General features: G+C 42.8%; 1 protein-coding gene across 3 annotated transcripts; it reads right to left on the bottom strand.

The window, feature by feature from the left end:
* Positions 1–2,165: 2,165 nt before the first annotated feature.
* Positions 2,166–24,349, bottom strand: LOC149978956 (interferon-induced protein 44-like). 3 transcript variants are annotated; one of them, XM_090194456.1, is made up of 8 exons: positions 24,267–24,349; positions 18,559–18,658; positions 16,766–16,799; positions 15,545–15,746; positions 3,944–4,096; positions 3,627–3,798; positions 3,187–3,287; positions 2,166–2,849 (listed from the first exon to the last, which is right to left on the bottom strand). In XM_090194456.1, the coding sequence occupies exons 2-8, from the start codon at positions 18,623–18,625 to the stop codon at positions 2,679–2,681; spliced, it is 900 nt and encodes a 299-aa protein (XP_090050582.1). In that variant the 5' UTR covers positions 18,626–18,658; positions 24,267–24,349; the 3' UTR covers positions 2,166–2,678. The 3 variants fall into 3 exon arrangements, with proteins under 3 accessions (XP_090050582.1, XP_090050583.1, XP_090050584.1); XM_090194457.1 differs by having other exon boundaries at positions 24,245–24,327; XM_090194458.1 differs by lacking the exons at positions 15,545–15,746; positions 16,766–16,799; positions 18,559–18,658; positions 24,267–24,349 and adding an exon at positions 8,571–9,204.
* Positions 24,350–26,739: the final 2,390 nt, after the last annotated feature.

Genomic DNA, 26,739 nt, shown 5'->3' on the forward strand with positions numbered 1-26,739 from the left:
GGGATGTGTCGGCCCTGAACACAAACTTAGAGTAATTGATAGGCCTGTTCCGTGTATTCAACAGCTAAGGTGGGAGCTCTGGCTTGTTTTTTCATACTGTTCCTCCCATCGTCAGCTCACTCTTGAGGAGCTCCTGTCCCAACTTGTGCGAAGTAAAAAAGTTATTGCATGTGATGTTGTGGCCACGTTCCTGTGTCACGTCCAGGACAACCTGCATCCCTTAGTTCTTCTCAGGGGCTCCTCCATCTGACTTCCCCGTATACACTTGCAAGTTCCACACATATGATGAAGCAGCATCACAGGCAGCCCAGATCTTGATTCCATATGTTGCGGGTTTAGACGGTATGTACTGCCTGAAGGGGTTGCGGACCCTAAATGGCATAAGCTTCTCATCAACAGTAACTTTGGGCACAGGGCTGTAAAACAGGGGAAGGTGGGTCACCCACCTGTTCTACACTGACCTGATTGCAGCTAGCTTGTCTCTCTGCCGCAAAGCTGCTTTGGTGTCTCAGTTATCGAAGAGGATAATCCTGGAAATCATGTGGAAGTTTTCCAGAGACATTTTTGCACAGGAAAGTTCTCTGCCAGTTTCTGCATCCCACAGGGATTCTGTGGATTCCCTATTGGATCTGAAAACACCAGAAAGGATAAGAACCTCAAAGTATGCATGTAAATGAGCTTGGTCCATCTCCTTCCATCTCTCTCCAAAAACACACCTTCCCTCCAAATTAGTGCAGTCCAGAATGATTTTCTGGATGGTGTCTGGGATGAACAGTTCAAAAGAAGACTTTATGTCCTGAACATGAGTAACCACCATCCTTGTCCACCCTGATTCCATTATTATCACATTGGCAGCCATGAGGGGTGGCTCATTCCTTGGGCAAGAAGACCATTCATTTTCTAAATGTTTTGACATCCATATTTCTCCTCCTGCAGGCTGCTGATGAGCTGGTTGTTGACCGGCTGGTCCTGGGGCTGGCTGCTGATGGGCTGGCTTAGGGTCAATCTCATCCTCTTCTTCGAACTCACTGTCAGACTCCGAATTGACAGAGACATGATCCTCATAATAATATTAAGAAAATTCTTCATCTTCCAAAGTGGAAGACGATCCTTCCACACCAGCTTCTCTCTCTACAAAAAAATGTTTCTATGGCCCTCTGAGCAGTGATCATTTTTGCCATACTGATTGATTGTTGTAAAGAGCCACACATGCAAAGCTGTTTATTTGTTGTGTCCTTCCCCCAATTTGCACCAGGCTGGGGTAGAGTATGGGAAAATACTTATTTTTTAAATATTTTTTTTACAACGTATCGAAATATTGTATTGTAATAATGTGGTTCAGGTTCCCGCAAGACATTGTGTAGTTTTACATTCTACAAAGCGTAAAGACTGTGAGAAAAGTGGCAGACAGGCAGGGAGCACCAAGATCCTGCCTGTCTATGTTGAAACATCAGGCCAAGGGAGGAGGAAAACCTGTTTGTTTCATTTTATACTTGTTTACATCTATACACACTTTTTCTCCACACTTTTATTACCCTCGGGTCCAGTGGGCCCGAACACCACATATGTAATATCAATGTGAAGGGGGTGCACTCAATGAAAAGGTGTTATTTTGCATGTTCTTCACATAAAATGAGCCAAGGCCAATGAGTCTCAGGTTGAAAAAATAATTATTGGTATCATTTTTCTTTTTGTTAACATTGAAAATGGGTCCCACAGACCTGAACACCACACAATGGTTAATTAAGGGTCTCTCTTACTGAATGGACCTTGCTGCTCCCTGATGTTCACTGACCTTCATTTGCACGCACTCCTTTTCCAGTGTCTGTCTAACCTCCATCGTCCAGTCTGTCGTCTGCCTGTTCTTTTTTTAAGATGAATATCAGTCACAAGAGGTTGGTGGCATCTTAATTGGGGAGGACGGAGTAATGACTTGAGTGGAATGGTGTCAAACACACGTGTTCTATGTGTTTGATGGCATTCCTTTCGCTCTGTTTCAACCATTATCATGAGCCATCCTCCCCTCAGCAGCCTCCACTGTTGCCAGTTGAGGGATCTTTGTATCTTGTGGTGACGATCCTAGGCGCATTAATCTCAATAGAACTTCCAAAATGTTATTCCTCGAAAGGAGGGAAATATAGAAAAAACTCACACAGAGATGTAGATTTTGGCTGCAAGTCACTTGTAATAAGTATTTTCACAAAACAAACATGGCATGCACCTCTAGGAATTTATAGGTATAATCAAACTCAGCTCAAAACAGACATCAATAGAGCACAAATATCTTACTCAGGCTAGGGTATTTTTTCTGAATTTCTGTAAACTGCCTGTTACTCAGGGCCAGAAGCCAAGATTTGCATATAATTGGTACCATTGGATAGGAAACACTTTGAAGTTTGTAGAAATGTTAAAATAATGTTTGATATATATATATATATAACCAATCAAACTCAGATAAACAGACATCAATGGAGAACACAGATCGTATTATCAACATTTAGATGATGATGCTGTATTATTATTATTAGAATGAAATGCGCCGTAATAATAACTATCTCACTATATCAATGGGGAGCTGTATTTGCCATTTTTAAATATGGCTGAGACCACAATCTCTGTTATTCTATGTCGGGCATGCTTCACACAGATGGTGTCGATAGCTTAGGCACAAGTCTTGTTTAAGATTGTTCCATCTCCTTTAGGAAATCGTCTCCAAAGTCGACCATCTGCTTCAGTGCTCTAAATAACAGCACATCCATGTCTTCGTCCAATTCGATTTCCTCGTGGTAGTTCCTCACAGGAAAGATGCAGTTCACTGGGACGCCCAGCTTTATACTGCATTTCTCCATCTTCAACAAAAACATAAAATGAGTTGAATATATCCACACGTGCCTTCCAAAAGTATTTGTCATATACATTTGAGCTCACTATACACTGTGATTTAAATGGGAAGTTCAGTATTTTACAACTTAATGGTAGACGGTTCCTCAACTTTAGTAGTTCATGGGCAAGGATAAACTGTAATCCATTAGTTTTCTTTAAATAGCCACTACAAGCTTCAGTTAACTCATACCACCACTAGCTAATTAGAGTGGTAAGGGCATGCAGCTAGCTGCCTGTTAGAAAAAGTTGTAAAATACTGAACTGGAATATTATGACCCTATTAAGTTCATGAAAATGTCTCACCATCTCCTTGATATACTTGCTTAGATACATATTTCTTAAGTTTTCTTTCACCAATGGACAAGCTATATCAACCCTGGTGAGGATGACCACTTGGGGAATTCCTGAAAAAGAGTCTCTGATAAGTATTTGCCTATGTGTAATAAGTATTTGCCTGTGACTGACCCATTACTTCCAGACCATTGGGGAGTGTGTGCGACTCAGTGGGTTGGGTTGTAAGCACAAAGGACGATAAAGTATTGTAATGAAACAGGCAAGGAGTGCGACTCGAACCCTAAACCTTCTGGCGTGAAGGCCAGAGTGCCATTGACTGTGCCACAAAAACATGCTCAAGTGTCATAGTTGATAACCAAGCTTATAAACCAGCGTCGCTACAGTATATATTTTATCTTATATATCAGTGACTACAGTAATAGTGCTCAATAATGTCTTTCTCCACTTACCCAAATCACTGGCCACTAATCTAATGGCCCTCATCTTCTTGATGACCTCATCATCCATGAGAGCAATCTTATCTGCTGGAATCAGATTGACCAGGCAGTGGGCTCTGTCACTTGGACTGGGGGACTTATTGTAGCCCAAATCGCCCTCGGTCAATGAATGACTCGGATTGAACTAGACAGAATGAGACAAAGTACAAAAACAAGACTTCATATTGAGTTCCAGCATATTAACAATGGCAGGAATTTAATTATTAAATCACAAAATCTCTTTCACATAGTAATGAGCATGCAGTGCTGTTGTGCTAGATAGATTTTACCTTGTGACCCTCTTTCACATGTCCTGTCAGTGCTTTCTTAAGGTCATCTTCATGCACTCCTTTGCCATTCGGTTTCTCAAAACCCATGACATCATTGAAGACAAATGGGTAATAAGATCCAGTTTTTCGATTCTCAATTTTGTGTGTTGTGTACTGAAATGAGAGAGAAACGTGCATGAATTTTTGCCACTCGTCATCAACCAATCAGGGTTGTGGTCAATTCCGTATCAATTCAAGATATACACTTAAATTGCAATTAAAATTTTCGGCAATGCTTTTCAATTAGGAAATAGTTTAATTGGAATTTGGTTAACTTTCTGAATTGACTGGAATTTAAACAGAATTGACCCCAACCCTCAACCAATATCACAATCTCTCTTCAAGAAAAACAAAATGGTCATGTTAAAGTGGAACTGACAGCATTTTAGCAACATGAAATCTTAGTAACATCTACATTTTTTAAACATTTTCTGACAAGCGAGCACTTAAATGTGGTTATTTTCACCTACTTTCATAGAATGTTTGGGAATTACGTAGAGTAAGGCATTTGTGAAAATTCTATAGCAATATAGAGTGGGAAAGTGGCCGTGTGTTTGGACAATTAATAGTCACTGAAGTAAATAAAACATCTGTCTTGTCCAGGACCGAACTCTACACAGACCGGTGAACCATAGCCAGTCCGAGCAACAGTAGGCCTATATGCACATAAGCCATTTGCCATCATGTGTTCGCGTGACTTTAGATCATTCGAAAACATTCACCAAATGCCACAAAATACACCTGAATGGATTTCTGCAAATTTGTAAATACCACAGGAGTCCTCTTACATTTGGGAGTAGATAAACCCTCTCAAACTTTTTCAGCTTGTAGTTGGCCGTCATAATTGCACTGATAAACGATGGGGAATAGTAGCCTGCTCGCCCTTCTGCAGTTTGCCTGCCATTGCATGCTTGTCCCGACCCAAATGTTGACAACTGAATGGAAACTTTCCTGCCTGCCCTCACATTTGGTTGATGCCAAATACATTTGATTGACAACTAAGAGATATGCTAACAGTGGATAACAGTCATTCAAGTTCAACATAGCAAGCTAGCAAAGTGATTCACACCAAATGACACCTGTATCTCTAGCTGTAGCCACAGAAAAACTATATGGGGGGAGGGGGGAGTCTGCCACTCACCCACTCCTCCAATGACATGCAGGGTTGCCAGGTGTAGCCAAACTTTCTAGCACAGTGACCACTCATAACCTACCCACAAGGCCTAAAAACTAGCCCACATTTTTTGGGTGAAGCAAGAGAGGAGCTGCCACGTACTGTATATCCAATAGAAATGGTCTAAACCCTTTTTCCATAACGTTTGAGCAAATTATTAAGAAGGAATATCGTCGTAAGAAACAACTGAGGTTTTCTATCAAAATAATTACTGCGTGTTATCTTCTTATGGCTGAAATCCAGTTAACAGGATCGATTTGACAACAGCCAGTGAAAGTGCAGGGCGCCAAATTCAAACAACAGAAATCTCATAAATACAAGTCCTCAAACATACAAGTATTATACACCATTTTAAAGATAAACTTGTTGTTAATCCCACCATGGTGTTCGATTTCAAAAAGGCTTTATGACGAAAGCATACCATGCGATTATGTTAGGTCAGCACCTAGTCACAGAAAAACACAGCCATTTTTCCAGCCAAAGAGAAGTCACAAAAAGCAGAAATAGAGATAAAATGTCATCAGATGACACTCATAGGACTTCATGTTACACAATAGATGTATGTTTTGTTCGATAAAGTTAAAATGTATATAAAAAAATCTCAGTTTACATTGGCACGTTATGTTCAGTAATGTTTTGCTTCCAAAACATCCGGTGATTTTGCAGAGAGCCACATCAATTTACAGAAATACTCATCATAAATGTTGATAAAAATACAAGTGTTATACATAGAATTAAAGATATACTTCTCCTTAATGCAACCGCTGTGTCAGATTTCAAAAAAGCTTTACGGAAAAAGCACATTATGAGTACAGCGCTCAGGCACCAAAACAAGCCATACAGATACCCGCCATGTTGTGGAGTCAACAGAAGTCAGAAATAGCATTATAAATATTCACTTACCTTTGATGATCTTCATCGGAATGTACTGCCAGGAATCCCAGTTCCACAATAAATGTTTGTTTCGTTCGATAAAGTCCATCATTTATGTCCAAATACCTCCTTTTTGTTCACGCGTTTAATCCAAATTCACGAGGCGCAGGCAGTTAGTCCAGACAAAAAGTCAAAAAAGTTATATTACAGTTCGTAGAAACATGACAAACGATGTATAGAATCAATCTTTAGAATGTTTTTAACATAAATCTTCATTACTGTTTCAACCAGACAATTCCTTTGTCTTTAGAAATGAAAAGGAACGTAGCTCGCTCTCGCGGCCGAGCGCATGATTTAGCTCATGGCATTCTGCCAGACCTCTTAGTCAAACAGCTCTTATTAGCTCCCCCTTCACAGTAGAATCATGAAACAAGGTTCTAAAGACTGTTGACATCTAGTGGAAGCCATAGGAAGTGCAATTGGACAAAATGTACACTATCTTGGATAGGCAAAAACCTACAAATTTCCCACTTCCTGGTTGGATTTTGCCTGCCATATGAGTTCTGCTATACTCACATCATTGAAACAGTTTTAGAAAACACTCTGAAGTTTCTATCTAAATCTACTAATAATATGCATATCTTCGCTTCTGGGCCTGAGTAGCAGGCAGTTTACTCTGGGCACCTTATTAATCCAAGCTACTCAATACTGCCCCCCAGCCATAAGACGTTTTAGGACTATGAATAAGTAATTTGAATAAGTCACAAGATAAAAGATGATTGCCCTTATTAAACTTGTCAGATAATTTTAACTTGTTTGACTGCTATGATTGTAAATAAATCCCTTTTGCGCATGTGCAACTATAGATAAATCCAACAGGAGAGTTTGAGGGAGGAAAATTGGACAGAGGATCTTGAAATCTTTTGGATGAACTTCAAAAAACAAATGTTAGGCTATTTTCTGGCAATTGTGCCATTATTATGTGCCAGATGTCAAGACAACAAACTATTATAAATGGCCTATTCGTAAGATTGTCATCTCAATAGGCATAAGCTATTGACTAAAATCTGTGTTTATGATTGTAATTCAACTTTGCCATGGTTTGCTTAGCTAGGTGAAGGTAGCATATAACCCCTGATAGGCTTGCATCTCATTTCGGCAATATCAATGCAAGAAGTGCTTGTGTTTCTCAATAGCCTGTTGAAATTACGACCCCATGCAATTCCAATCACTGAATCAAATATTACTAACTATGAACTGAATATGCTTGTCAACAACAGCCATAGTTTTAAAAGATTTTACCTGTAGCCTAATCTGACTGACTTACTGTCAATCTTATGCATTCTAACAACAGCTGATCGGCAATTGCTATAGAGCTGTGACCATGATCACAATTGATAACTTCCAATTTAATTAATTAAACATGGCCATTAATAATTGTGTAATAACATAAGGCTACAGCATGTCAGCAACACATGACAACAACCCAGTAGCAACACACGACAACAAGGAAACAACACAAAAATGATACAAACATTGTTAGGCACAGACAACAGCACAAAAGGCAAAAAGGTAAAGATGACAGTGCATCACGCGAAGCAGCCACAACTGTCAGCAAAAGGCGCTGCATGGTCAATCCAACGTCTGCATTGGTAGTGCAGAATTTAAGGGATAGCCCCCCCCTTTTTTAAAATATCGCCTTAAATGACATACCCAAATCTAACTGCCTGTAGGTCAGGCCCTGAAGCAAGGATATGCATGTTCTTGGTACCATTTGAAAGGAAACACTTTGAAGTTTGTGGAAATGTGAATTGAATGTAGGAGAATATAACACAATAGATCTGGTAGAAGAAAATACAAAGAAAAAAAAAATTCTACCACCATGTTTGAAATGCAACAGAAAGGTCCCAGTTCTAGCCATCACACTGATTGTAATTCCGATGGTGTCCACAAGATGGCAGCAGTGTACGCGCAAAGTTTCAAATCAAATCATCTCACAGTTACACAGACACTCAGTCATAACTGTAACTGTTTTTGAGGGAAGCTATGAGATGTGGAAAAAGGAACAAGTTGAAACCTTGTAATCAAATCAAAGTTTATTTTTCACATGCACCGAATACAACAGGTGTTTACACATTCATTTTCTGCACATCTACCATTCCAGTGTTTAATTGCCATATTGTAATTACTTCACCACCATGGCCTATATATTGTCTTAACTCCCTTATCGTACCTCATTTGCACTCACTGCATATACCGTAATTTCTGGACTATTAAGCGCACCTGAATATAAGCCGCACCCACTGAATTATTAAAAAAGATGTATTTTGTACATAAATAAGCTGCACATGTCTATAAGCCGCAGGTGCCTACCGGTACATTGAAACAAATTAACTTTACAGTCTATAAACGAAACACGGCTTGTAACAAAAGTAAATAGGCTTTTAAACGAAACACGGCTTGTAACAAAAATAAATAGGCTTTAACGAAACACGGCTTGTAACAATTTTTTTTTTTAAATAACAGTAAACAGTCGCCTACCAAGAAAGTCATTGGTCACTATCTTCTTCCTCCTGTGCATTGAAACCACTGAAGTCATCTCCTTCGGTGTCGGAGTTGAATAGCCTCAAAATTGCTTCATCCGATGTTTGATCGTTTTCATTGTCGCTCTCGTCACTTTCATCCGGAGGCAAATTCCCCGCTGAGCTCCTGTTGCCCTCTTCAACACACAGCAGTCCAGCCTTTCGAAACCTGTTGATGATAGTGGATTTTTTGACAATGCTCCACGCTGTCAGGACCCACTGGCAGACTTGACCATAAGTTGCTCTTCGCATGCGGCCCGTTTTAGTGAAGGATTTCTCCCCACTTGTCATCGAAGCCTCCCACTGAACACAGAGCGCCACCTTAAATGCACGATTTACACTGATGTCGAGTGGCTGCAAATACTTTGGGCCATCTGCTTTTCTTCCCTCTGAAAGCTTTTGTTGTCTTTTTGCACTGAGTCAGTTCCTCACGCTGCTGTTTCCAACGTCTTATCATCGACTCATTAAGGCCAAGCTCCCGTGCAGCAGCTCTATTTCCTTTTCCAACAGCCAGATCGATCGCCTTCAACTTGAAAGCTGCATCATATACATTTCGCCGTGTCTTTGCCATGATGAGGGTGACAAAATGACTACCGTAATCAGAATGATGGGAAGTTTGAGCGCGCTCGATTTACGTCACATTATGTGACGGTGCTCAGTTTTTTGGCAGCATGAATCTTGTGAAAGCGGGAAAAATCCATAAATTAGCCACGTCATTGTATAAAGTGCGAGGTTCAAAGCGTGGGAATAAATTAGCGGCTTATAGTCCGGAAATTACGGTAGCCTTTTTGTTTTCTATGTTCTACTGTATCATTGACTGTATGTTTTGTTTATTCCATGTGTAACTCTGTTGTTGTATGTGTCGAATTGCTATGCTTTATCTTGGCCAGGACGCAGTTGCAAATGAGAACTTGTACTCAACTAGCCTACCTGGTTAAATAAAGGTGAAATAAAACATTTTTAAACAGTGAAATGCTTACTTACAGGCTCTAACCAACAGAGCAAAAATGTATTATGTGAACAATAGGTAAGTAAAGAAATAAAAACAACAGTAAAAAGACAGTGAAAAATAGCAGTAGCGAGGCTATAACAGTAACAAGGCTATAACAGTAGAGAGGCTATAACAGTAGCGAGGCTATAACAGTAGCGAGGCTATAACAGTAGCGAGGCTATATACAGTAGCGAGGCTATACCCGTAGTGAGGCTATAACAGTAACGAGGCTATAACAGTAGCGAGGCTATATACAGTAGCGAGGCTATAACAGTAGCGAGGCTATATACAGACACCGGTTAGTTGGGCTGATTGAGGTAGTATGTACATGTAGATATGGTTAAAGTGACTATGCATATATGATGAACAGAGAGTAGCAGTAGCTTAGAAGAGTGATTGGCGGGTGGTGGGTGGCGGGACACAATGCAGATAGCCCGGTTAGCCAATGTGGGCACTGGTTTGTCGGGCCAATTGAGGCAGTATGTACATGAATGTATAGTTAAAGTGACTATGCATATAAGATAAACAGAGTAGCAGCAGCTTAAAAGAGGGGTTGGGGGGCACACAATGCAAAACGTACGGTGTAGCCATTTGATTATCTGTTCAGGAGTCTTATGGCTTGGGGATAAAAACTGTTGAGAAGCCTTTTTGTCCTAGACTTGGCACTCCGGTACCGCTTGCCATGCGGTAGTAGAGAGAACAGTCTATGACTGGGGTGGCTGGGATCTTTGACAATTTTCAGGGCCTTCCTCTGACCGGTGTAGAGGTCCTGGATGGCAGGCAGCTTAGCCCCACTGATATACTGGGGCGTACGCACTACCCTCTGTAGTGCCTTGCGGTCGGAGACCGAGCAATTGCCGTACCAGGCAGTGATGCAATGGGTCAGAATGCTCTTGATGTTGCAGCTGTAGAACCTTTTGAGGATCTGAGGACCCATGCCAAATCTTTTTAGTTTCCTGAGGGGGTTTAGGCTTTGTCGTGCCCTCTTCACGACTGTCTTGGTGTGTTTGGACCATTCTAGTTTGTTGGTGATGTGGATGCCAAGGAACTTGAAGCTCTCAACCTGCTCCAGTACGCCCCGTTGATGAGAATGGGGGTGTGCTCGGTCCTCCTTTTTCTGTAGTCCACAATCATCTTCTTAGTCTTGGTTACGTTGAGGGATAGGTTGTTATTCTGGCACCACCCGGCCAGGTCTCTGACCTCCTCCCTATAGGCTGTCTCATCATTGTCGGTGATCAGGCCTACCACTGTTGTGCCATCTGCAATCTTAATGATCATGTTGGAGTCGTGCCTAGCCATGCAGTCGTGGGTGAATATGGAGTACAGGAGGGGACTGAGCACGCACCCCTGGGGGGCTCCAGTGTTGAGGATCAGCGTGGCAGATGTGTTGCTACCTAATCTCACCACCTGAAGGTGGCCCGTCAGGAATTCCAGGATCCCGTTGCAGAGGGAGGTGTTTAGTCCCAGGATCCTTGGCTTAGTGATGAGCTTTGAGGGTACTATGGTGTTGAACGCTGAGCTGTAGTCAATGAATAGCATTCTCACAAATCTTTGTCTAATCCGAGGTGAGTGATCACTGTCCTGATATCCAGAAGCTCTTTTTTGCCGTAAGATACGGTTGCAGAAACATTATGTACAAAATAAGTTGCAAATAACACAAAAAAAAAACACAGCAGTTGGTTGGGCGTCCGTAAAACTGCTGCCATTTCTTCCGGCGCCATTTTGAGTCATTTAGACGGATAACTTGAAGTATGAAAGAACTACATGACATTTAGTGTGAAATCACCCAGGTACATTTGGGCAAATCGTGAAGGAGACATTTGCATTCATATTTCATTTTTTTGCAAGAATATCATCAAATCTGTATACTTGGACTTTGGTTTAGCTTTTCCGGTATTAGTAGCCATATTATAAGTTCAACATTTGCAAAACAACCAGTTTTCATTACTCTGAATATTCTTATCATTTTTGTCTAAAAGGAAAAGGCATGCTGTCGCAAAAGGTTAGAAGCTACATTTTACGACAGATACAGGGTTTCCAGATACTCCCATAAAGCCCATCTCATTGGCAATCTAGCTAGCTTTGTTTGTACCCGATTGGTGCTCATTTGACAAAGATACAGTTGATCAAATTAAGACTGGCATCGGTGTGCCATGAAGGCGTAGCTCTCTGACCAAATTTGGTGTCCTATAGGATATACTACACCCCTAATGATATAGTGAAGTCTGGTTACGTTCTAGGATCTCTGAGGAATACATACAAATGTGATTTGACTGCTTGAAACAACGTTTAGGGTTAGATTTTCAGATTTCTTTCTTTGCAAATTGAACAAGTGGAAATGCAAAATCGATCGTGCATGCTATATGGACATTTTTAGGATATGAAAAAATATTTTTTTCTAACAAAAAAACACTTCATGTTATCTCTGGGACCCTTTGGATGATAAATCAAAGCAAGATTGCAGAATGTAAGTACACATTTCACCTTCAGAGGTGAATATATCAAACCTATCGCGGTGAAAAAAGTATTCTGTTAGGAGCTCTTCTCAAACAATAGCGTGGCATTTTTTCGCAGTAATAGCTACTGTATAAACGAAAGTGCAGTTATATTAACAAAAATTAAGCTTTCAGCCGATATAAGACACTTATATGTACCGACATTTGTTGTTTCTCTAAAATCTGCGATGGTGACACAAGACGCTGTATGATTTACAACTGTCCTTCGTTAACTGGACTCCTATCCTTAAGAAGTGAATTTAAGGTGATATGGCCTCTGCAGAAGTCAGGACATTCATACTTCTTACGATTCACAGAGCAGCGCAGAGCTGTTGTGAAGGAAGTTGTCATGGAAATGAGTTTGTGTTTATACAGGACCTCCCGCCCTCACCTACCGTCAACCAATCATGTCTATGCGGCGCCCTCTGCATTGTTACAAAACTTGAGAGGCGCACGGCGATGTGGTACAGAGCTCAATTTGGCCTCTGCATGACTCCCGAGGCTCCGCAAATGCGTCACACCATCCATATGGCGCCTCCGACCACATTTTCGGATCAAGCCGAAATTGACTGTAAGATGTCCATGATTGAGTCTTTGAATGTAGAGATGGACATGAAACTGTCCAGTTGACTTTACACACTGCACTCTTTGAGACAGGTAGTTAGCAAACCAGGCCAAAGACCCCTCAGGGACACCAATACTCCTTAGCCGACCCACAAGAATAAAATATTCTACCGTATCAAAAGCTTTGGCCAAGTCAATAAAAATAGTAGCACAACATTGCTTAGAATCAAGGGCAATGGTGACATCATTTAGGACCTTGAAGGTTGCAGTGACACATCCATAACCTGAGGTGAAACCAGATTGCATATCAGAGAATACTATAGACATCAAGAAAGCCAGTCAGTTGATTATTGACAAGTTTTTCCAACACTTTTGATAAACAGGGCATATGACAATAGAACGTTTTATAAAATGTGACATTTAGAAAGTGTGGTTTGCTTTAAATAACAGGAAGTCATTCTCATTTCAGCTATCCATCTAGTAGAATTTGTTACATGCTATTGAGGAAGGCAATAGTTGTATGTGTTTGACAACAGCTGCTAATCAGATCAGGGAATGGATAGCGGGAAAAAAACGCAATTGCTAATTAAAATACATTCTCAGTATGGGTGAGCCTAGATGTTATTGCTTACTGCATGCATTGTTACTAAACAGTATGTTCTAAATACAGTGCCTTGCGAAAGTATTCGGCCCCCTTGAACTTTGCGACCTTTTGCCACATTTCAGGCTTCAAACATAAAGATATAAAACTGTGTTTTTTGTGAAGAATCAACAAGTGGGACACAATCATGAAGTGGAACGACATTTATTGGATATTTCAAACTTTTTTAACAAATCAAAAACTGAAAAATTGGGCGTGCAAAATTATTCAGCCCCTTTACTTTCAGTGCAGCAAACTCTCTCCAGAAGTTCAGTGAGGATCTCTGAATGATCCAATGTTGACCTAAATGACTAATGATGATAAATACAATCCACCTGTGTGTAATCAAGTCTCCGTATAAATGCACCTGCACTGTGATAGTCTCAGAGGTCCGTTAAAAGCGCAGAGAGCATAATGAAGAACAAGGAACACACCAGGCAGGTCCGAGATACTGTTGTGAAGAAGTTTAAAGCCGGATTTGGATACAAAAAGATTTCCCAAGCTTTAAACATCCCAAGGAGCACTGTGCAAGCAATAATATTGAAATGGAAGGAGTATCAGACCACTGCAAATCTACCAAGACCTGGCCGTCCCTCTAAACTTTCAGCTCATACAAGGAGAAGACTGATCAGAGATGCAGCCAAGAGGCCCATGATCACTCTGGATGAACTGCAGAGATCTACAGCTGAGGTGGGAGACTCTGTCCATAGGACAACAATCAGTCGTATATTGCACAAATCTGGCCTTTATGGAAGAGTGGCAAGAAGAAAGCCATTTCTTAAAGATATCCATAAAAAGTGTCGTTTAAAGTTTGCCACAAGCCACCTAGGAGACACACCAAACATGTGGAAGAAGGTGCTCTGGTCAGATGAAACCAAAATTGAACTTTTTGGCAACAATGCAAGACGTTATGTTTGGCGTAAAAGCAACACAGCTCATCACCTTGAACACACCATCCCCACTGTCAAACATGGTGGTGGCAGCATCATGGTTTGGCCTACTTTTCTTCAGCAGGGACAGGGAAGATGGTTAAAATTGATGGGAAGATGGATGGAGCCAAATACAGGACCATTCTGGAAGAAAACCTGATGGAGTCTGCAAAAGACCTGAGACTGGGACGGAGATTTGTCTTCCAACAAGACAATGATCCAAAACATAAAGCAACATCTACAATGGAATGGTTCAAAAATAAACATATCCAGGTGTTAGAATGGCCAAGTCAAAGTCCAGACCTGAATCCAATCGAGAATCTGTGGAAAGAACTGAAAACTGCTGTTCACAAATGCTCTCTATCCAACCTCACTGAGCTCGAGCTGTTTTGCAAGGAGGAATGGGAAAACATTTCAGTCTCTCGATGTGCAAAACTGATAGAGACATACCCCAAGCGACTTACAGCTGTAAACGCAGCAAAAGGTGGCGCTACAAAGTATTAACTTAAGGGGGCTGAATAATTTTGCACGCCCAATTTTTCAGTTTTTGATTTGTTAAAAACTTTTGAAATATCCAATAAATGTCGTTCCACTTCATGATTGTGTCCCACTTGTTGTTGATTCTTCACAAAAAAAATACAGTTTTATATCTTTATGTTTGAAGCCTGAAATGTGGCAAAAGGTCGCAAAGTTCAAGGGGGCCGAATACTTTCGCAAGGCACTCTATATAGTACCATTAGTATACAGGATGTAGTTTTAGTAGAGGCGAGACAAATGTCCCATGTATTTTCTGTATTTACGTAAATTCATTTACCCTTTAATACCCTGGTTGCAAGTATTTGTCTATGTTTGCTACCCTGAACTTTTACCATATGTGCAAAATGACTTAGGCCATGACCAAATCCTTGTCCTAGTTTACTCAATTTAGGCTTTTGGGGTATGCAGTAATAATTGAAATGTTTTTAGCATGTGAAATTACAAAATTGAGTATACTTTAAATGCCAGGATGTCATACTAACTTCTGCTTTTCGTCTTCTAGAATGAGTTTGATGCGCACTAATAAGGAAGCAAATTGTCTTTTCAGTCCATTGTTTTTGACAACAGCTGAAAATAAGATAAGGACGACAGGCTGTACTGAAATGAACAAATGTGGTAAAACAAAGCTTTTGTGCATTAGATGATGCGTTATACTGTATACTACACACATTTTTACTAAATAGTATGTTCTAAGTAGTATGTATAATGGTTAATACATAGTATATACTTTTAGTAAGCAGTAGGTCTAGGCTACAAATAAACTGGACACAGACTTACTGTTGTGGTGAAGCTTTTATCAGCCATAGCAGAATCAACCTGGGCTTTCATTGTCATTTTATTCTGAAAGACATTGTTGATGGAGTTGATGAAGCTTGATTTGCCCGCTCCGATTGGTCCACTTAGCAGAATCCTAACATGTTCTATGCCAGGGTTACGTGGAACATATGCCTTCAGGTCCTCCAACAACTGATCTCTTCCACTGTCAGAGAAAAACATGTTCAGTGTCCTGATTGCAATGTAATGTTACAGTATATGGGAAATACCTTTCTGACAAATGCCCTTATTCACTTTTTAAAATGTATATACAGGGTTACAATAATTATGATGGGCGGTATTCTATTGTGAGAAACATTTTTCACATAAGTCTCCCCTTGACATCAATGACTGATTAACATGAGTAACAAGTCTGAGTAAGTTGCACGTGTGGATCTCAAGTCAAAATACCTCAACAACCATGTCCATTATGCAGTAAGTAACCTATGTCCACTAGAGGCGATGCCAGGTGATGATTGGCTGTTGATATCTAGCACTACATAGCTCAATGGAGGCTGCTGAGGGGAGTACGGCTCATAATAATGGCTGGAACGAAGCAAATGGAATAGCATCAAACACATGGAAACTATGGGGCGGCAGGGTAGCCTAGTGGTTAGAGTGTTGGACTAGTAACCGAAAGGTTGCAAGTTTAAATCCCCGAGCTGACAAGGTACAAATCTGTCGTTCTGTCCCTGAACCCACTGTTCCTAGGCCGTCATTGAAAATAAGAATTTGTCCTTAACTGACTTGCCTGGTTAAATAAAGTAAAAATAAAATAAATAAAAATGTTTGATGTATTTGAGACCATTCCACTAACTCTGTTCCAGCCATTACCACAAGCCTATTCTCCCCAATTAAGGTGCCACCTACCTTCTGTGACCGAAAATGCTGTTGGCTTGCTAGCACTCAAATGGCGAGCCACTCTGGACAAAGGGTGGTATGCTGCTGGTGACTTAAAGGGCAATTCCACTACTTTTCAATCTCATATTCGTTATCTCCAGCACCATACCAATGTCTGTGAAAACGGCTAATTTCTATGTTCTGTAGTTAAAAAGATAAGAACATGAGGTTGAAAAGTGGTGGAATTCCCCGTTAAGAACTTAAATCACTAACCTCCTCTTTATATAAGTTCTTAAAAGCTCAGAAACTCCAAATCACAAAGGGAGTTGATTATTCAAAACTTACCCCCAAGGTGTGTTCCTCCATGGTTTGTCAAAAACTGCAAAATACATTGAGTGCATACTTAGATATAGGGCTGGGCGACATGGGAAAAATATCATATCATGTTTTTTTCTTCACATTTTTGACAGTATGACAGTATTTTATGTTTTTGATTAATAAAAGTTCAAAATGTGTTTTATGAGTAGTGTGTGACCCTAGGGTGGCACCCATTAGATATGTGGTCTTTCTACATTCTGATTGTTTTATACTGTTCAATTCAACTTCAACCTAAAATAATTTCCTGCATTTCCATCCATTTCTGTATTTCCTGCACTCATTTGAGATCATTTCCACACTGCCACGATATGGGCAAAAAAACTAGGCCCTATTTTTAACCAAATGTTGCAATTGCGATTTAGATCAAAACACTTAGGTGAACTTCTGGAATCATGGAAATATAATGTTTATTCTAACTCTATAGTTAGAATATAAATAATAGTGGGCATTTTGAAAACAGTGTTTGACATGACAACAAATGAAAATGCCATGGATGAGTTATTGTGACAGGGTAGGAACCAAATGTGATGTTCAGTGTTTCCTAGGGGACCCTATAGTCTTTGGCTACATTAAATCCTTATTCATGTAGCCAACGTATTCATGCTTCGCTTATTCCTCTTTGATTTAGAAGATACTGTTGCACAAACAACATGCTGATTTAGGCATGATCAAATTGGAAACAACATCGTTGTCATCAACATTGTTGCATGTGACCATGCAAACTGAATGAGCGGCGGCAGGTAGCCTAGTGGTTAGAGCATTGGACTAGTACATGAAAAGTTGCAAGATCAAATCCCCGAGCTGACAAGGTCAAAAATCTGTCGTTCTGCCCCTCAACAAGGCAGTTCTGGGGTCTTTGTTTCTTGGCTGTCATTGAAAATAAGTTCTTAAAAAAAAACAAAAGTGTCTCCTGGTCAAACAACAAATATGCTCATTGAGTAACGGGGTGGGGCTAGGTCTGTGTGGAGAGGGATGACTCAAGAAGTGGAATATACTATAAAAATTGACGTTACACACGGCGTATCACGTTCAAATACCTGTATATTCTCTGTATTGTTGTTATTGATTCAATTTCATCAACTTGATTGACACCAATGACACTTTTGGCACCTTTGGCACCAATGTAATGAAACAACAGTGAGCAGGTCTCGACCTTCCAGCACGAGTCGATTTCCGCGCTCATAAACCCAGGGTTGTTACAATATTACACCATGGCATGATTGAATGCTCTTTTCTGATTGTCCTGAAGGGCATTCTAGAGCATGCATTATTTCCCTATAAAAAAACCTGTAGAATTTGCACGGTAGAATTCAATGGCTATAGTTCATTTTTACATTTTGTTTGAGCTGCGTATTGGTATTGTTGAATAATGTTTTCAGCAAGCTAGTACTGATGGTTTGGTTTGCTAAACTAGCAAGTCTGTTTGTTTGGCTACCACGACAACTACTGTAGCTATGTAGAACATTTGCTAGATAGAAATGTGTTCTACATCCACTGAATTAGTTAGCAAGTTTTCTAGATAGCTACAGCATTTGCCAAGGTAACCAAACAGACTTGAAAGTTTATATCAGCAAATGAACACATTTCTAGTTGCAAATGTGTTAAATTATAGCCATGGTATAAAAGGGATAATTAACTCGGGGCTCTACACGTCATTCACACCTTACACGTCATTCATTATTTTCCTTGTTGATTATCCCTTACATACATTTTTTAAATCACAATTTAACCCCATGCATTTGAACACATGCACATCTTACCTTTAGGTGGAGCTGCGGCTGGGGCTGGGGCTGGGGCTGCTGGTTTTGAAGTACCGTTTCCCGCCATATCTTTGTCCAGTGTTTCAGGTCTGTTCAACTACTACATATAATGTAAATAGTGTGCATAATTAAATATAATTGACATTTTGGTAATTTACCAGACGTTCTTATCCAGAGTGACTTACAACTTCAAAAGTGAGTATTGTCATTACACTATTTTAGCAACTCGGTTATATTTAAGCAATACCGCATGAGAATCCAGGAATTACTAATTCAAATCAAATCAAAGTTTATTTGTCAAGTGCTCCGAATAAGACCTTACAGTCAATTGCTTACTTACAGGCTCTAACCAATAGTGCGGAAAAAAAGGTATGTGTGTGTGTAGGTAAGTAAAGAAATAAAACAACAGTTAAAAGACATTTGAAAATAAGAGTAGCAAGGCTATATACAGACACCGGTTAGTCAGGCTTAATGAGGTAGTATGTACATATATAGTTAAAGTGACTATGCATATAAGATAAACAGAGCGTAGCAGCAGCGTAAAGAGAGGTTAGGGGGCACACAATGCAAATAGTCCGGGTAACCATTTGGTTATCTGTTCAGGAGTCTTATGGCTTGGGGGTAAAAGCTGTTGCGAAGCCTTTTTGTCCTAGACTTGGCACTCTGGTACCGCTTGCCATGTGGTAGTAGAGAGATCAGTCTATGACTGGGGTGGCTGGGGTCGATGACAATTTTCAGGGCCTTCCTCTGACACCGCCTGGTGTAGAGGTCCTGGATGGCAGGCAGCTTAGCCCCAGTGATGTACTGGGCCATACGCACTACCCTCTGTAGTGCCTTGCGGTCAGAGGCCAAGCAATTGCCGTACCAGGCAGTGATGCAACGGGTCAGGATGCTCTCGATGTTGCAGCTTAGAACCTTTTGAGGATCTCAGGACCCATGCCAAATCTTTTTAGTTTCCTGAAGGGGAATAGGCTTTGTTGTGCCCTCTTCATGACTGTATTGGTGTGTTTGGACCATTCTAGTTTGTTGTGTATACAGTGTGAATAACTAGCGACTAAGGGCTGTTCTTAGGCCTGACGGGAAGGGAAGAGTAGGGGAAAGAGCCCTTACAGGGGAATTCCACTATCCACATTAATTCGGATAGCCACTCTAGCTTCACCCTCATGTGGGTGCTAACAAGTGTGCTGTATAGTGCTAGGTTTCAACAGACAATCCAGACGGGGCTAGAAGCTGTTGACATTGAGACTTGTGTTTTGCGGGTACTATTTAATGAAGCTGCCAGTTGAGGACTTGTGAGGCATCTGTTTCTCAAACTAGACACTCTAATGTACTTGCCCTCTTGCTCAGTTGTGCTTCGGGGCCTCCCACTCCTTCTATTCTGGTTAGAGCCAGTTTTTACACTGTTCTGTGAAGGGAGTAGTACACAGCGTTGTAGCTCTGCCAACTTTCAACACAGATGTGGAAGTGCGACATCGGGGGATGCAGGGGATTGAAAAGCAAAGCAAAAAACCTAATATCTCTAGTTTAAACTGATGGATTTTGATGGGGATTTTTTAAAATGTTACTTAGATGACACACCGGTGCATCAATCGACTCTAGGTGGTTGGTTAATTACATACTTTTTTCACATGGTTGGGGTCGAGAGAATTTTCAGATATCAAATGAAGTTGTGTACAAAAAAAGTTTGAGAACTGCCCTAACCTTAACCCCAACCCTTACCATAACCCTTAGCTAACCCTATGTCACGTTCTGACCTCTATTTCCTTTGTTTTGTATTTATTTAGTATGGTCAGGGCGTGAGTTGGGTGGGCAGTCTATGTTTGTTTTTCTATGTTTTGGGGCAGTTCTATGTTTTCGGCCTAGTATGGTTCTCAATCAGAGGCAGGTGTCATTAGTTGTCTCTGATTGAGAATCATACTTAGGTAGCCTGGGTTTCACTGTGTGTTGGTGGGTGATTGTTCCTGTTTCTGTGTTTGCACCAGACAGGGCTGTTTTGAGTTCTCACGTTTCTTGTTTTTTCGTTAGTTTGTTCATGTATAGTGTCGTCAATAAATTACAATGAACAACCACCACGCTGCGCTTTGGTCCGCCTCTACTTCACAAGAAGAGAATCGCTACAGAATCACCCACCACAACAGGACCAAGCGGTGTGGTAATGGGCAAAGGAAAAAGCAGCAGCAGGAGCAGCGCGAGGAGGTATGGACATGGGAGGACGAATTAGACGGAAGAGGACCCTGGGCTCAGCCAGGAGAATATCGCCGTCCCAAAGAAGAACTGGAGGCGGCGAAAGCGGAGAGGCGCTGGTATGAGGAGGCAGCGCGGCGTCGTGGATGGAAGCCCGGGAGTCAGCCCCAAAAATTTATTGGGGGGGGGCTAACAGGGAGTATGGCTACGCCAGGTAGGAGACCTGAGCCAACTTCCTGTGGTTACCGGGGGGCTAGAGAGACCGGGCAGGCACCGTGTTATGCTGTGGAGCGCACGGTGTCCCCAGTGCGGGTGCACAGCCCGGTGCGGTACATTCCAGCTCCGCGTATCGGCCGGGCTAGAGTGGGCATCGAGCCAAGTGCCATGAAGCCGGCTCTACGCATCTGGTCTCCAGTGCGTCTCCTTGGGCCGGCTTACATGGCACCAGCCTTGCGCACGGTGTCCCCGGTTCGCCTGCATAGCCCAGTGCGGGCTATTCCACCTCGCCGCACTGGCAGGGCGACCGGGACCATTCAACCGGGTAAGGTTGGGCAGGCTCGGTGCTCAAGAGCTCCAGTGCGCCTGCACGGCCCGGTCTATCCGTCACCACCTCCACACCCCAGCCCTCCGGTGGCAGCTCCCCGTACCAGGCTGTCTCTCCGGCCCATCCGTCCAGAGCCTTCCTCCTCTCCAGCGCTGCCGGAGTCTCCCGCCTCTCCGGCGCTACCAGAGCCTTCCTCCTCTCCAGCGCTGCCGGAGCCTCCCGTCTGTCCGGCGCCTCTGCCGGAGCCTCCCACCTGTCCGGCGCCTCTGCCGGAGCCTCCCGTCTGTCCGGCGCCTCTGCCGGAGCCTCCCGTCTGTCCGGCGCCTCTGCCGGAGCCTCCCGCCTGTCCGGCGCCTCTGCCGGAGCCTCCCGCCTGTCCGGCGCCTCTGCCGGAGCCTCCCGCCTGTCCGGCGCCTCTGCCGGAGCCTCCCGCCTGTCCGGCGCCTCTGCCGGAGCCTCCCGCCTGTCCGGCGCCTCTGCCGGAGCCTCCCGCCTGTCCGGCGCCTCTGCCGGAGCTTCCCGTCTGCCCAGCGCCGCCAGCGCCGCCCGTCTGCCCAGCGCCGCCAGCGCCGCCCGTCTGCCCAGCGCCGCCAGCGCCGCCCGTCTGCCCAGCGCCGCCAGCGCCGCCCGTCTGCCCAGCGCCGCCAGCGCCGCCCGTCTGCCCAGCGCCGCCAGCGCCGCCCGTCTGCCCAGCGCCGCCAGCGCCGCCCGTCTGCCCAGCGCCGCCAGCGCCGCCCGTCTGCCCAGCGCCGCCAGCGCCGCCCGTCTGCCCAGCGCCGCCAGCGCCGCCCGTCTGCCCAGCGCCGCCAGCGCCGCCCGTCTGCCCAGCGCCGCCAGCGCCGCCCGTCAACCAGGGGCCGCCAGCGCCGCCAGTCAACCAGGGGCCGCCAGTGCCGCCAGTCAGCCAGGGGCCGCCAGTCAGCCAGGTGCCGCCAGTCAGCCAGGGGCCGCTAGAGCCCCTCCGCCCGGAGCAGCTGTCCCTCCGCCCGGAGCAGCTGTCCCTCCGTCCGGAGCAGCTGTCCCTCTGTCCCGAGCAGCTGTCCCTCTGTCCCGAGCAGCTGTCCCTCGGTCCCGAGCAGCTGTCCCTCTGTCCCGAGCAGCTGTCCCTCTGTCCCGAGAAGCTGCCCCTCTGTCCCAAGCAGCCCCTCTGTCCAGTGGGGTCATTGAGAGGGGTGGGCATGGTGAGTAAGCCACGGAGGCGGACAATAAGGCGGACTAAGACAATGGCGAAGTGGGGTCCGCGTCCCGCGCCAGAGCCGCCACCGCGGACAGACGCCCACCCAGACCCTCCCCTATAGGTCAAGGTTTTGTGGCCGGAGTCCGCACCTTTGGGGGGGGGGGGTACTGTCACGTTCTGACCTCTATTTCCTTTGTTTTGTATTTATTTAGTATGGTCAGGGCGTGAGTTGGGTGGGCAGTCTATGTTTGTTTTTCTATGTTTTGGGGCAGTTCTATGTTTTCGGCCTAGTATGGTTCTCAATCAGAGGCAGGTGTCATTAGTTGTCTCTGATTGAGAATCATACTTAGGTAGCCTGGGTTTCACTGTGTGTTGGTGGGTGATTGTTCCTGTTTCTGTGTTTGCACCAGACAGGGCTGTTTTGAGTTCTCACGTTTCTTGTTTTTTCGTTAGTTTGTTCATGTATAGTGTCGTCAATAAATTACAATGAACAACCACCACGCTGCGCTTTGGTCCGCCTCTACTTCACAAGAAGAGAATCGCTACACCCTAACCTTAACTCTTAGCTTAACCATTTGAAATGTTTAACTTCAATTGGGGAAGGGTCATCCCAAGGATTCAGGAAAGCAAGGACTGTTCCTCTACAAGTAGGATGTGTTAATGTGTTTTTTCTACTTGCACACAAACATATAAATTAGTTAAAGGTTTCTCCTTTTATCTGGGGATTATTTGTAGGAGTAGAGAACACACGGTTTCGTGTGAATCAAAATCCTTGCATGATGACATAATGCAAACAAAATCCCACCATGTTGAACGAACAAATGATATGTCGGATGAATGATCTGTGTCCATCACAGCTGTCATGATTATCGTAGGACAAAACTGTGGATGGAAACATGGTTACCGGCTGTTGTGTTCTTGTTGTCTAGGCCTTATATCACTATGAGCTATGTGGTAGAGAAAACAACACAGTTATCACAACGCTGTTTGTAATGTGTATTTTTTTCTGGCTTGGCTTCCCCATTTATTTTACAGACAGACCCCTACTGCAGTTTCTGCATTTTAGTTTGTTTTGTTTAATCCATAATAATGAGGTTCATGCGTCATTTCGCCTGGCTCAGAAAAAATGTAGTCTGGTCTGTTCACTCTCTTTTGTAGGCTAAAGGGGAGTTCAGCCCTTCAATAGTGAAACCAATCTTCCAAGGTTGGACAGGCAGACAGCTAGACATGTTAACCCCCGCTGTACCAAACCAAACGCTAGAAGCAAGGGGAAATTATGTGCGATTTGAGATAAATCCAAGAGATGATCACAGACTGCAACATGAACATGATTTTCTTATGGAGGCGCAGTGATAATTCAGATTGAAGTGTTAGTAGGCATTGGGCGGGCGCCTATGATGGCCAAAACAGCACAGCTTGGAACGCGTCCAATCAGCATCCAGGATACAAACAACCAGTTTCATAATTACATTTTTACAGAGCCATATATATATAAATATTTATATATGATTCAGCATTTATCATGGAGTCATTTATTTTTCATTTTCACTAGCACCAAAAATGGCTGTATCAGGATATACATAGCTTATATATACACCTTTATTTCTATTGTCTCTGTGATCTGTTCTCTGTACATTTACAGCATCTTGTCCACCAGCATATTCCAAAGAAAATGTAGAGCACAGTTTTATTACCATTGGTCTATTACTATTATATAATTAAGTTTTATAAGTATTATAGAATTTCAACCTTTATCAATTGTAAATTGCTTTGAAATGTACCTTGTCAAAAACTGCCACGTACCTTGTCAACCGGATTCTCAAATGAGCAAATGTATACCTGCAGTCTTTGCTCAACTGCCTATGCTCTACATAATTCTAGATTTCACTTTCATTTTACTATGACTAGGGGCAGACTGGGACAAGAATTAGGCCCTAACATTTTATCCACACCAGTCCACATCACTACGAGCGCCACCTCATATCTCAAAGCCATATCAGATATCTTGGTTGTAAAATAGTTGCTATTGAACAAGGGGACGAAGCTTCTAAAGTTGTGTTTTTCCCACAATTGCATATTGAGATGTTACATGATCAGAGGAATCAGTCGATGGTTGTACATGATTAACATTTCATAAAGAGAGAAACGAAGCTACAGAGGACAGACATATGTAAACTCAGCAAAAAAAGAAACGTCCTCTCACTGTCAACTGCGTTTATTTTCAGCAAACTTAACATGTGTAAATATTTGTATGAACATAAGATTCAACAACTGAGACATAAATTGAACAAGTTCCACAGACATGTGACTAACAGAAATGGAATAATGTGTCCCTGAACAAAGGGGGGGTCAAAATTAACAGTCAAAAGTAACAGTCAGTATCTGGTGTGGCCACCAGCTGCATTAAGTACTGCAGTGCATCTCCTCCTTGTGGACTGCACCAGATTTTCCAGTTCTTGCTGTGAGATGTTACCCCACTCTTCCACAAAGGCACCTGCAAGTTCCCGGACATTTCTGGGGGGAATGGCCCTATCCCTCACCCTCCGATCCAACAGGTCCCAGACGTGCTCAATGGGATTGAGATCCGGGCTCTTCGCTGGCCATGGCACAACACATACATTCCTGTCTTGCAGGACATCATGCTCAGAACGAGCAGTATGGCTGGTGGAATTGTCAAGCTGGAGGGTCATGGAGGGCTGGAGGGTCAGGCGACGGTGGGTTTGTGCCCATAGGCGACGTTGCTGCCAGTGATGTCTAGTGAGGATCTGCCTTACAATAGGCATACAACAGGCCTTCAGTCCAGCCACTCTCAGCCTATTGCGGACAGTCTGAGCACTGATGGAGGGATTGTGCGTTCCTGGTGTAACTTGGGCAGTTGTTGTTGCCATCCTGTACCTGTCCCACAGATGTTATGTTCGGATGCACCGATCCTGTGCAGATGTTGTTACAAGTGGTCTGCCACTGCGAGGACGATCAGCTGTCCGTCCTGTCTCCCTGTAGCGCTGTCTTAGGCGTCTCACAGTACGGACATTGCAATTCATTGCCCTGGCCACATCTGCAGTCCTCATGCCTCCTTGCAGCATGCCAAAGGCACATTCACGCATATGAGCAGGGACCCTGGGCATCTTTCTTTTGTGTTTTTCAGAGTCAATAGAAAGGTCTCTTCAGTGTCATAAGTTTTCATAACTGTGACCTTAATTGCCTACCATCTGTAAGCTGTTACTGTCTTAACGACCATTCCACAGGTGCATGTTCATTTATTGTTTATGGTTCATTGAACATGGGAAAAGGACGCATTGGAAAGTGTTTAAACCCTTTACAATGAAGATCTGTGAAGTTATTTGGATTTTTACAAATTATCTTTGAAAGACAGGGTCCTGAAAAAGGGACGTTTCTTTTTTTGCTGAGTTTATTATGATGTGCCCGACATCAAACAAAGTTCAACAGAGACAGTAACATAGACGGCATAATGTAAATATACAAAAGAAGACTACCAACCGATTAGTCTCTTAATTTTATTTTACATTTCTTCATAGAGAAATTAACGTCATCTTTCACTTATGTCAGGGATGTGTTAATAGGGGTGGCAGGGTAACCACTAGGTTACAGCGGTGGACTAGCAACCGGAAGGTTGCAAGTTCAAACCCCAGAGCTGACAAGGTAAAAATCTGTCGTTCTGCCCCTGAACAGGCAGTTAACCCATTTGTTCTTAACTGACGTGCCTAGTTAAATAAAGGTTAAAAAAAATCCTCTAAACAGATGTGGCTCTCTAATAAACTAATCCTGACTGTACCTTAGACTCAGACCTGGGGTCAAATACATACTGTCCAATACTTTCAAATATTTCTGCTTCACTTTATTTAGCCCTTAATTCTCATGTTTCATTTTCCCACAACAGACAATCAAGTGATGATATCATATCTTAAATGTCATATCTTAATGTTATGTGAATACTGTAGCCTAGTCATTTAGTCAGACATCATAGTAATAACATAGTAATAGTAATAACAGCAATACAACAGTAAAGGCATATTTATTACATTATTACATTACATTTATTACATTTTCTTAATACAACAGTAAAAGCATATTTATTTCATGTTCTTTGCCTACAGAATACTTTAACAAGATCCTGCTCTAATACATCAATTTAATTTGCAATGTGCTCTAACACAAACCCAGAGCTTAAAAGACAAAAAATATATAAAACAAGTGACATAATACGCTGGGAAAGTGACGTTGGTGTCACGGGCGTCCTCCTCTTCATCTGAAGAGG

This window comes from Oncorhynchus mykiss, chromosome 13 (assembly GCF_057628025.1).
Source record: "Oncorhynchus mykiss isolate SJ-2025 chromosome 13, ASM5762802v1, whole genome shotgun sequence".
Lineage (NCBI taxonomy): Eukaryota > Metazoa > Chordata > Actinopteri > Salmoniformes > Salmonidae > Oncorhynchus > Oncorhynchus mykiss.

Bases quoted from the DNA above. Each gene is read 5' to 3' on its own strand.
- LOC149978956 (XM_090194456.1), bottom strand. From the start codon at position 18,625: ATGGCGGGAAACGGTACTTCAAAACCAGCAGCCCCAGCCCCAGCCCCA. The intron at 15,747-16,765 runs GTAAGTTTTGAA...TTTCTCTGACAG, and splicing joins TGGAGGAACACACCTTGGGG to TGGAAGAGATCAGTTGTTGG. The intron at 4,097-15,544 runs GTAAGTCTGTGT...CTCTCATTTCAG, and splicing joins ATAAAAGCTTCACCACAACA to TACACAACACACAAAATTGA.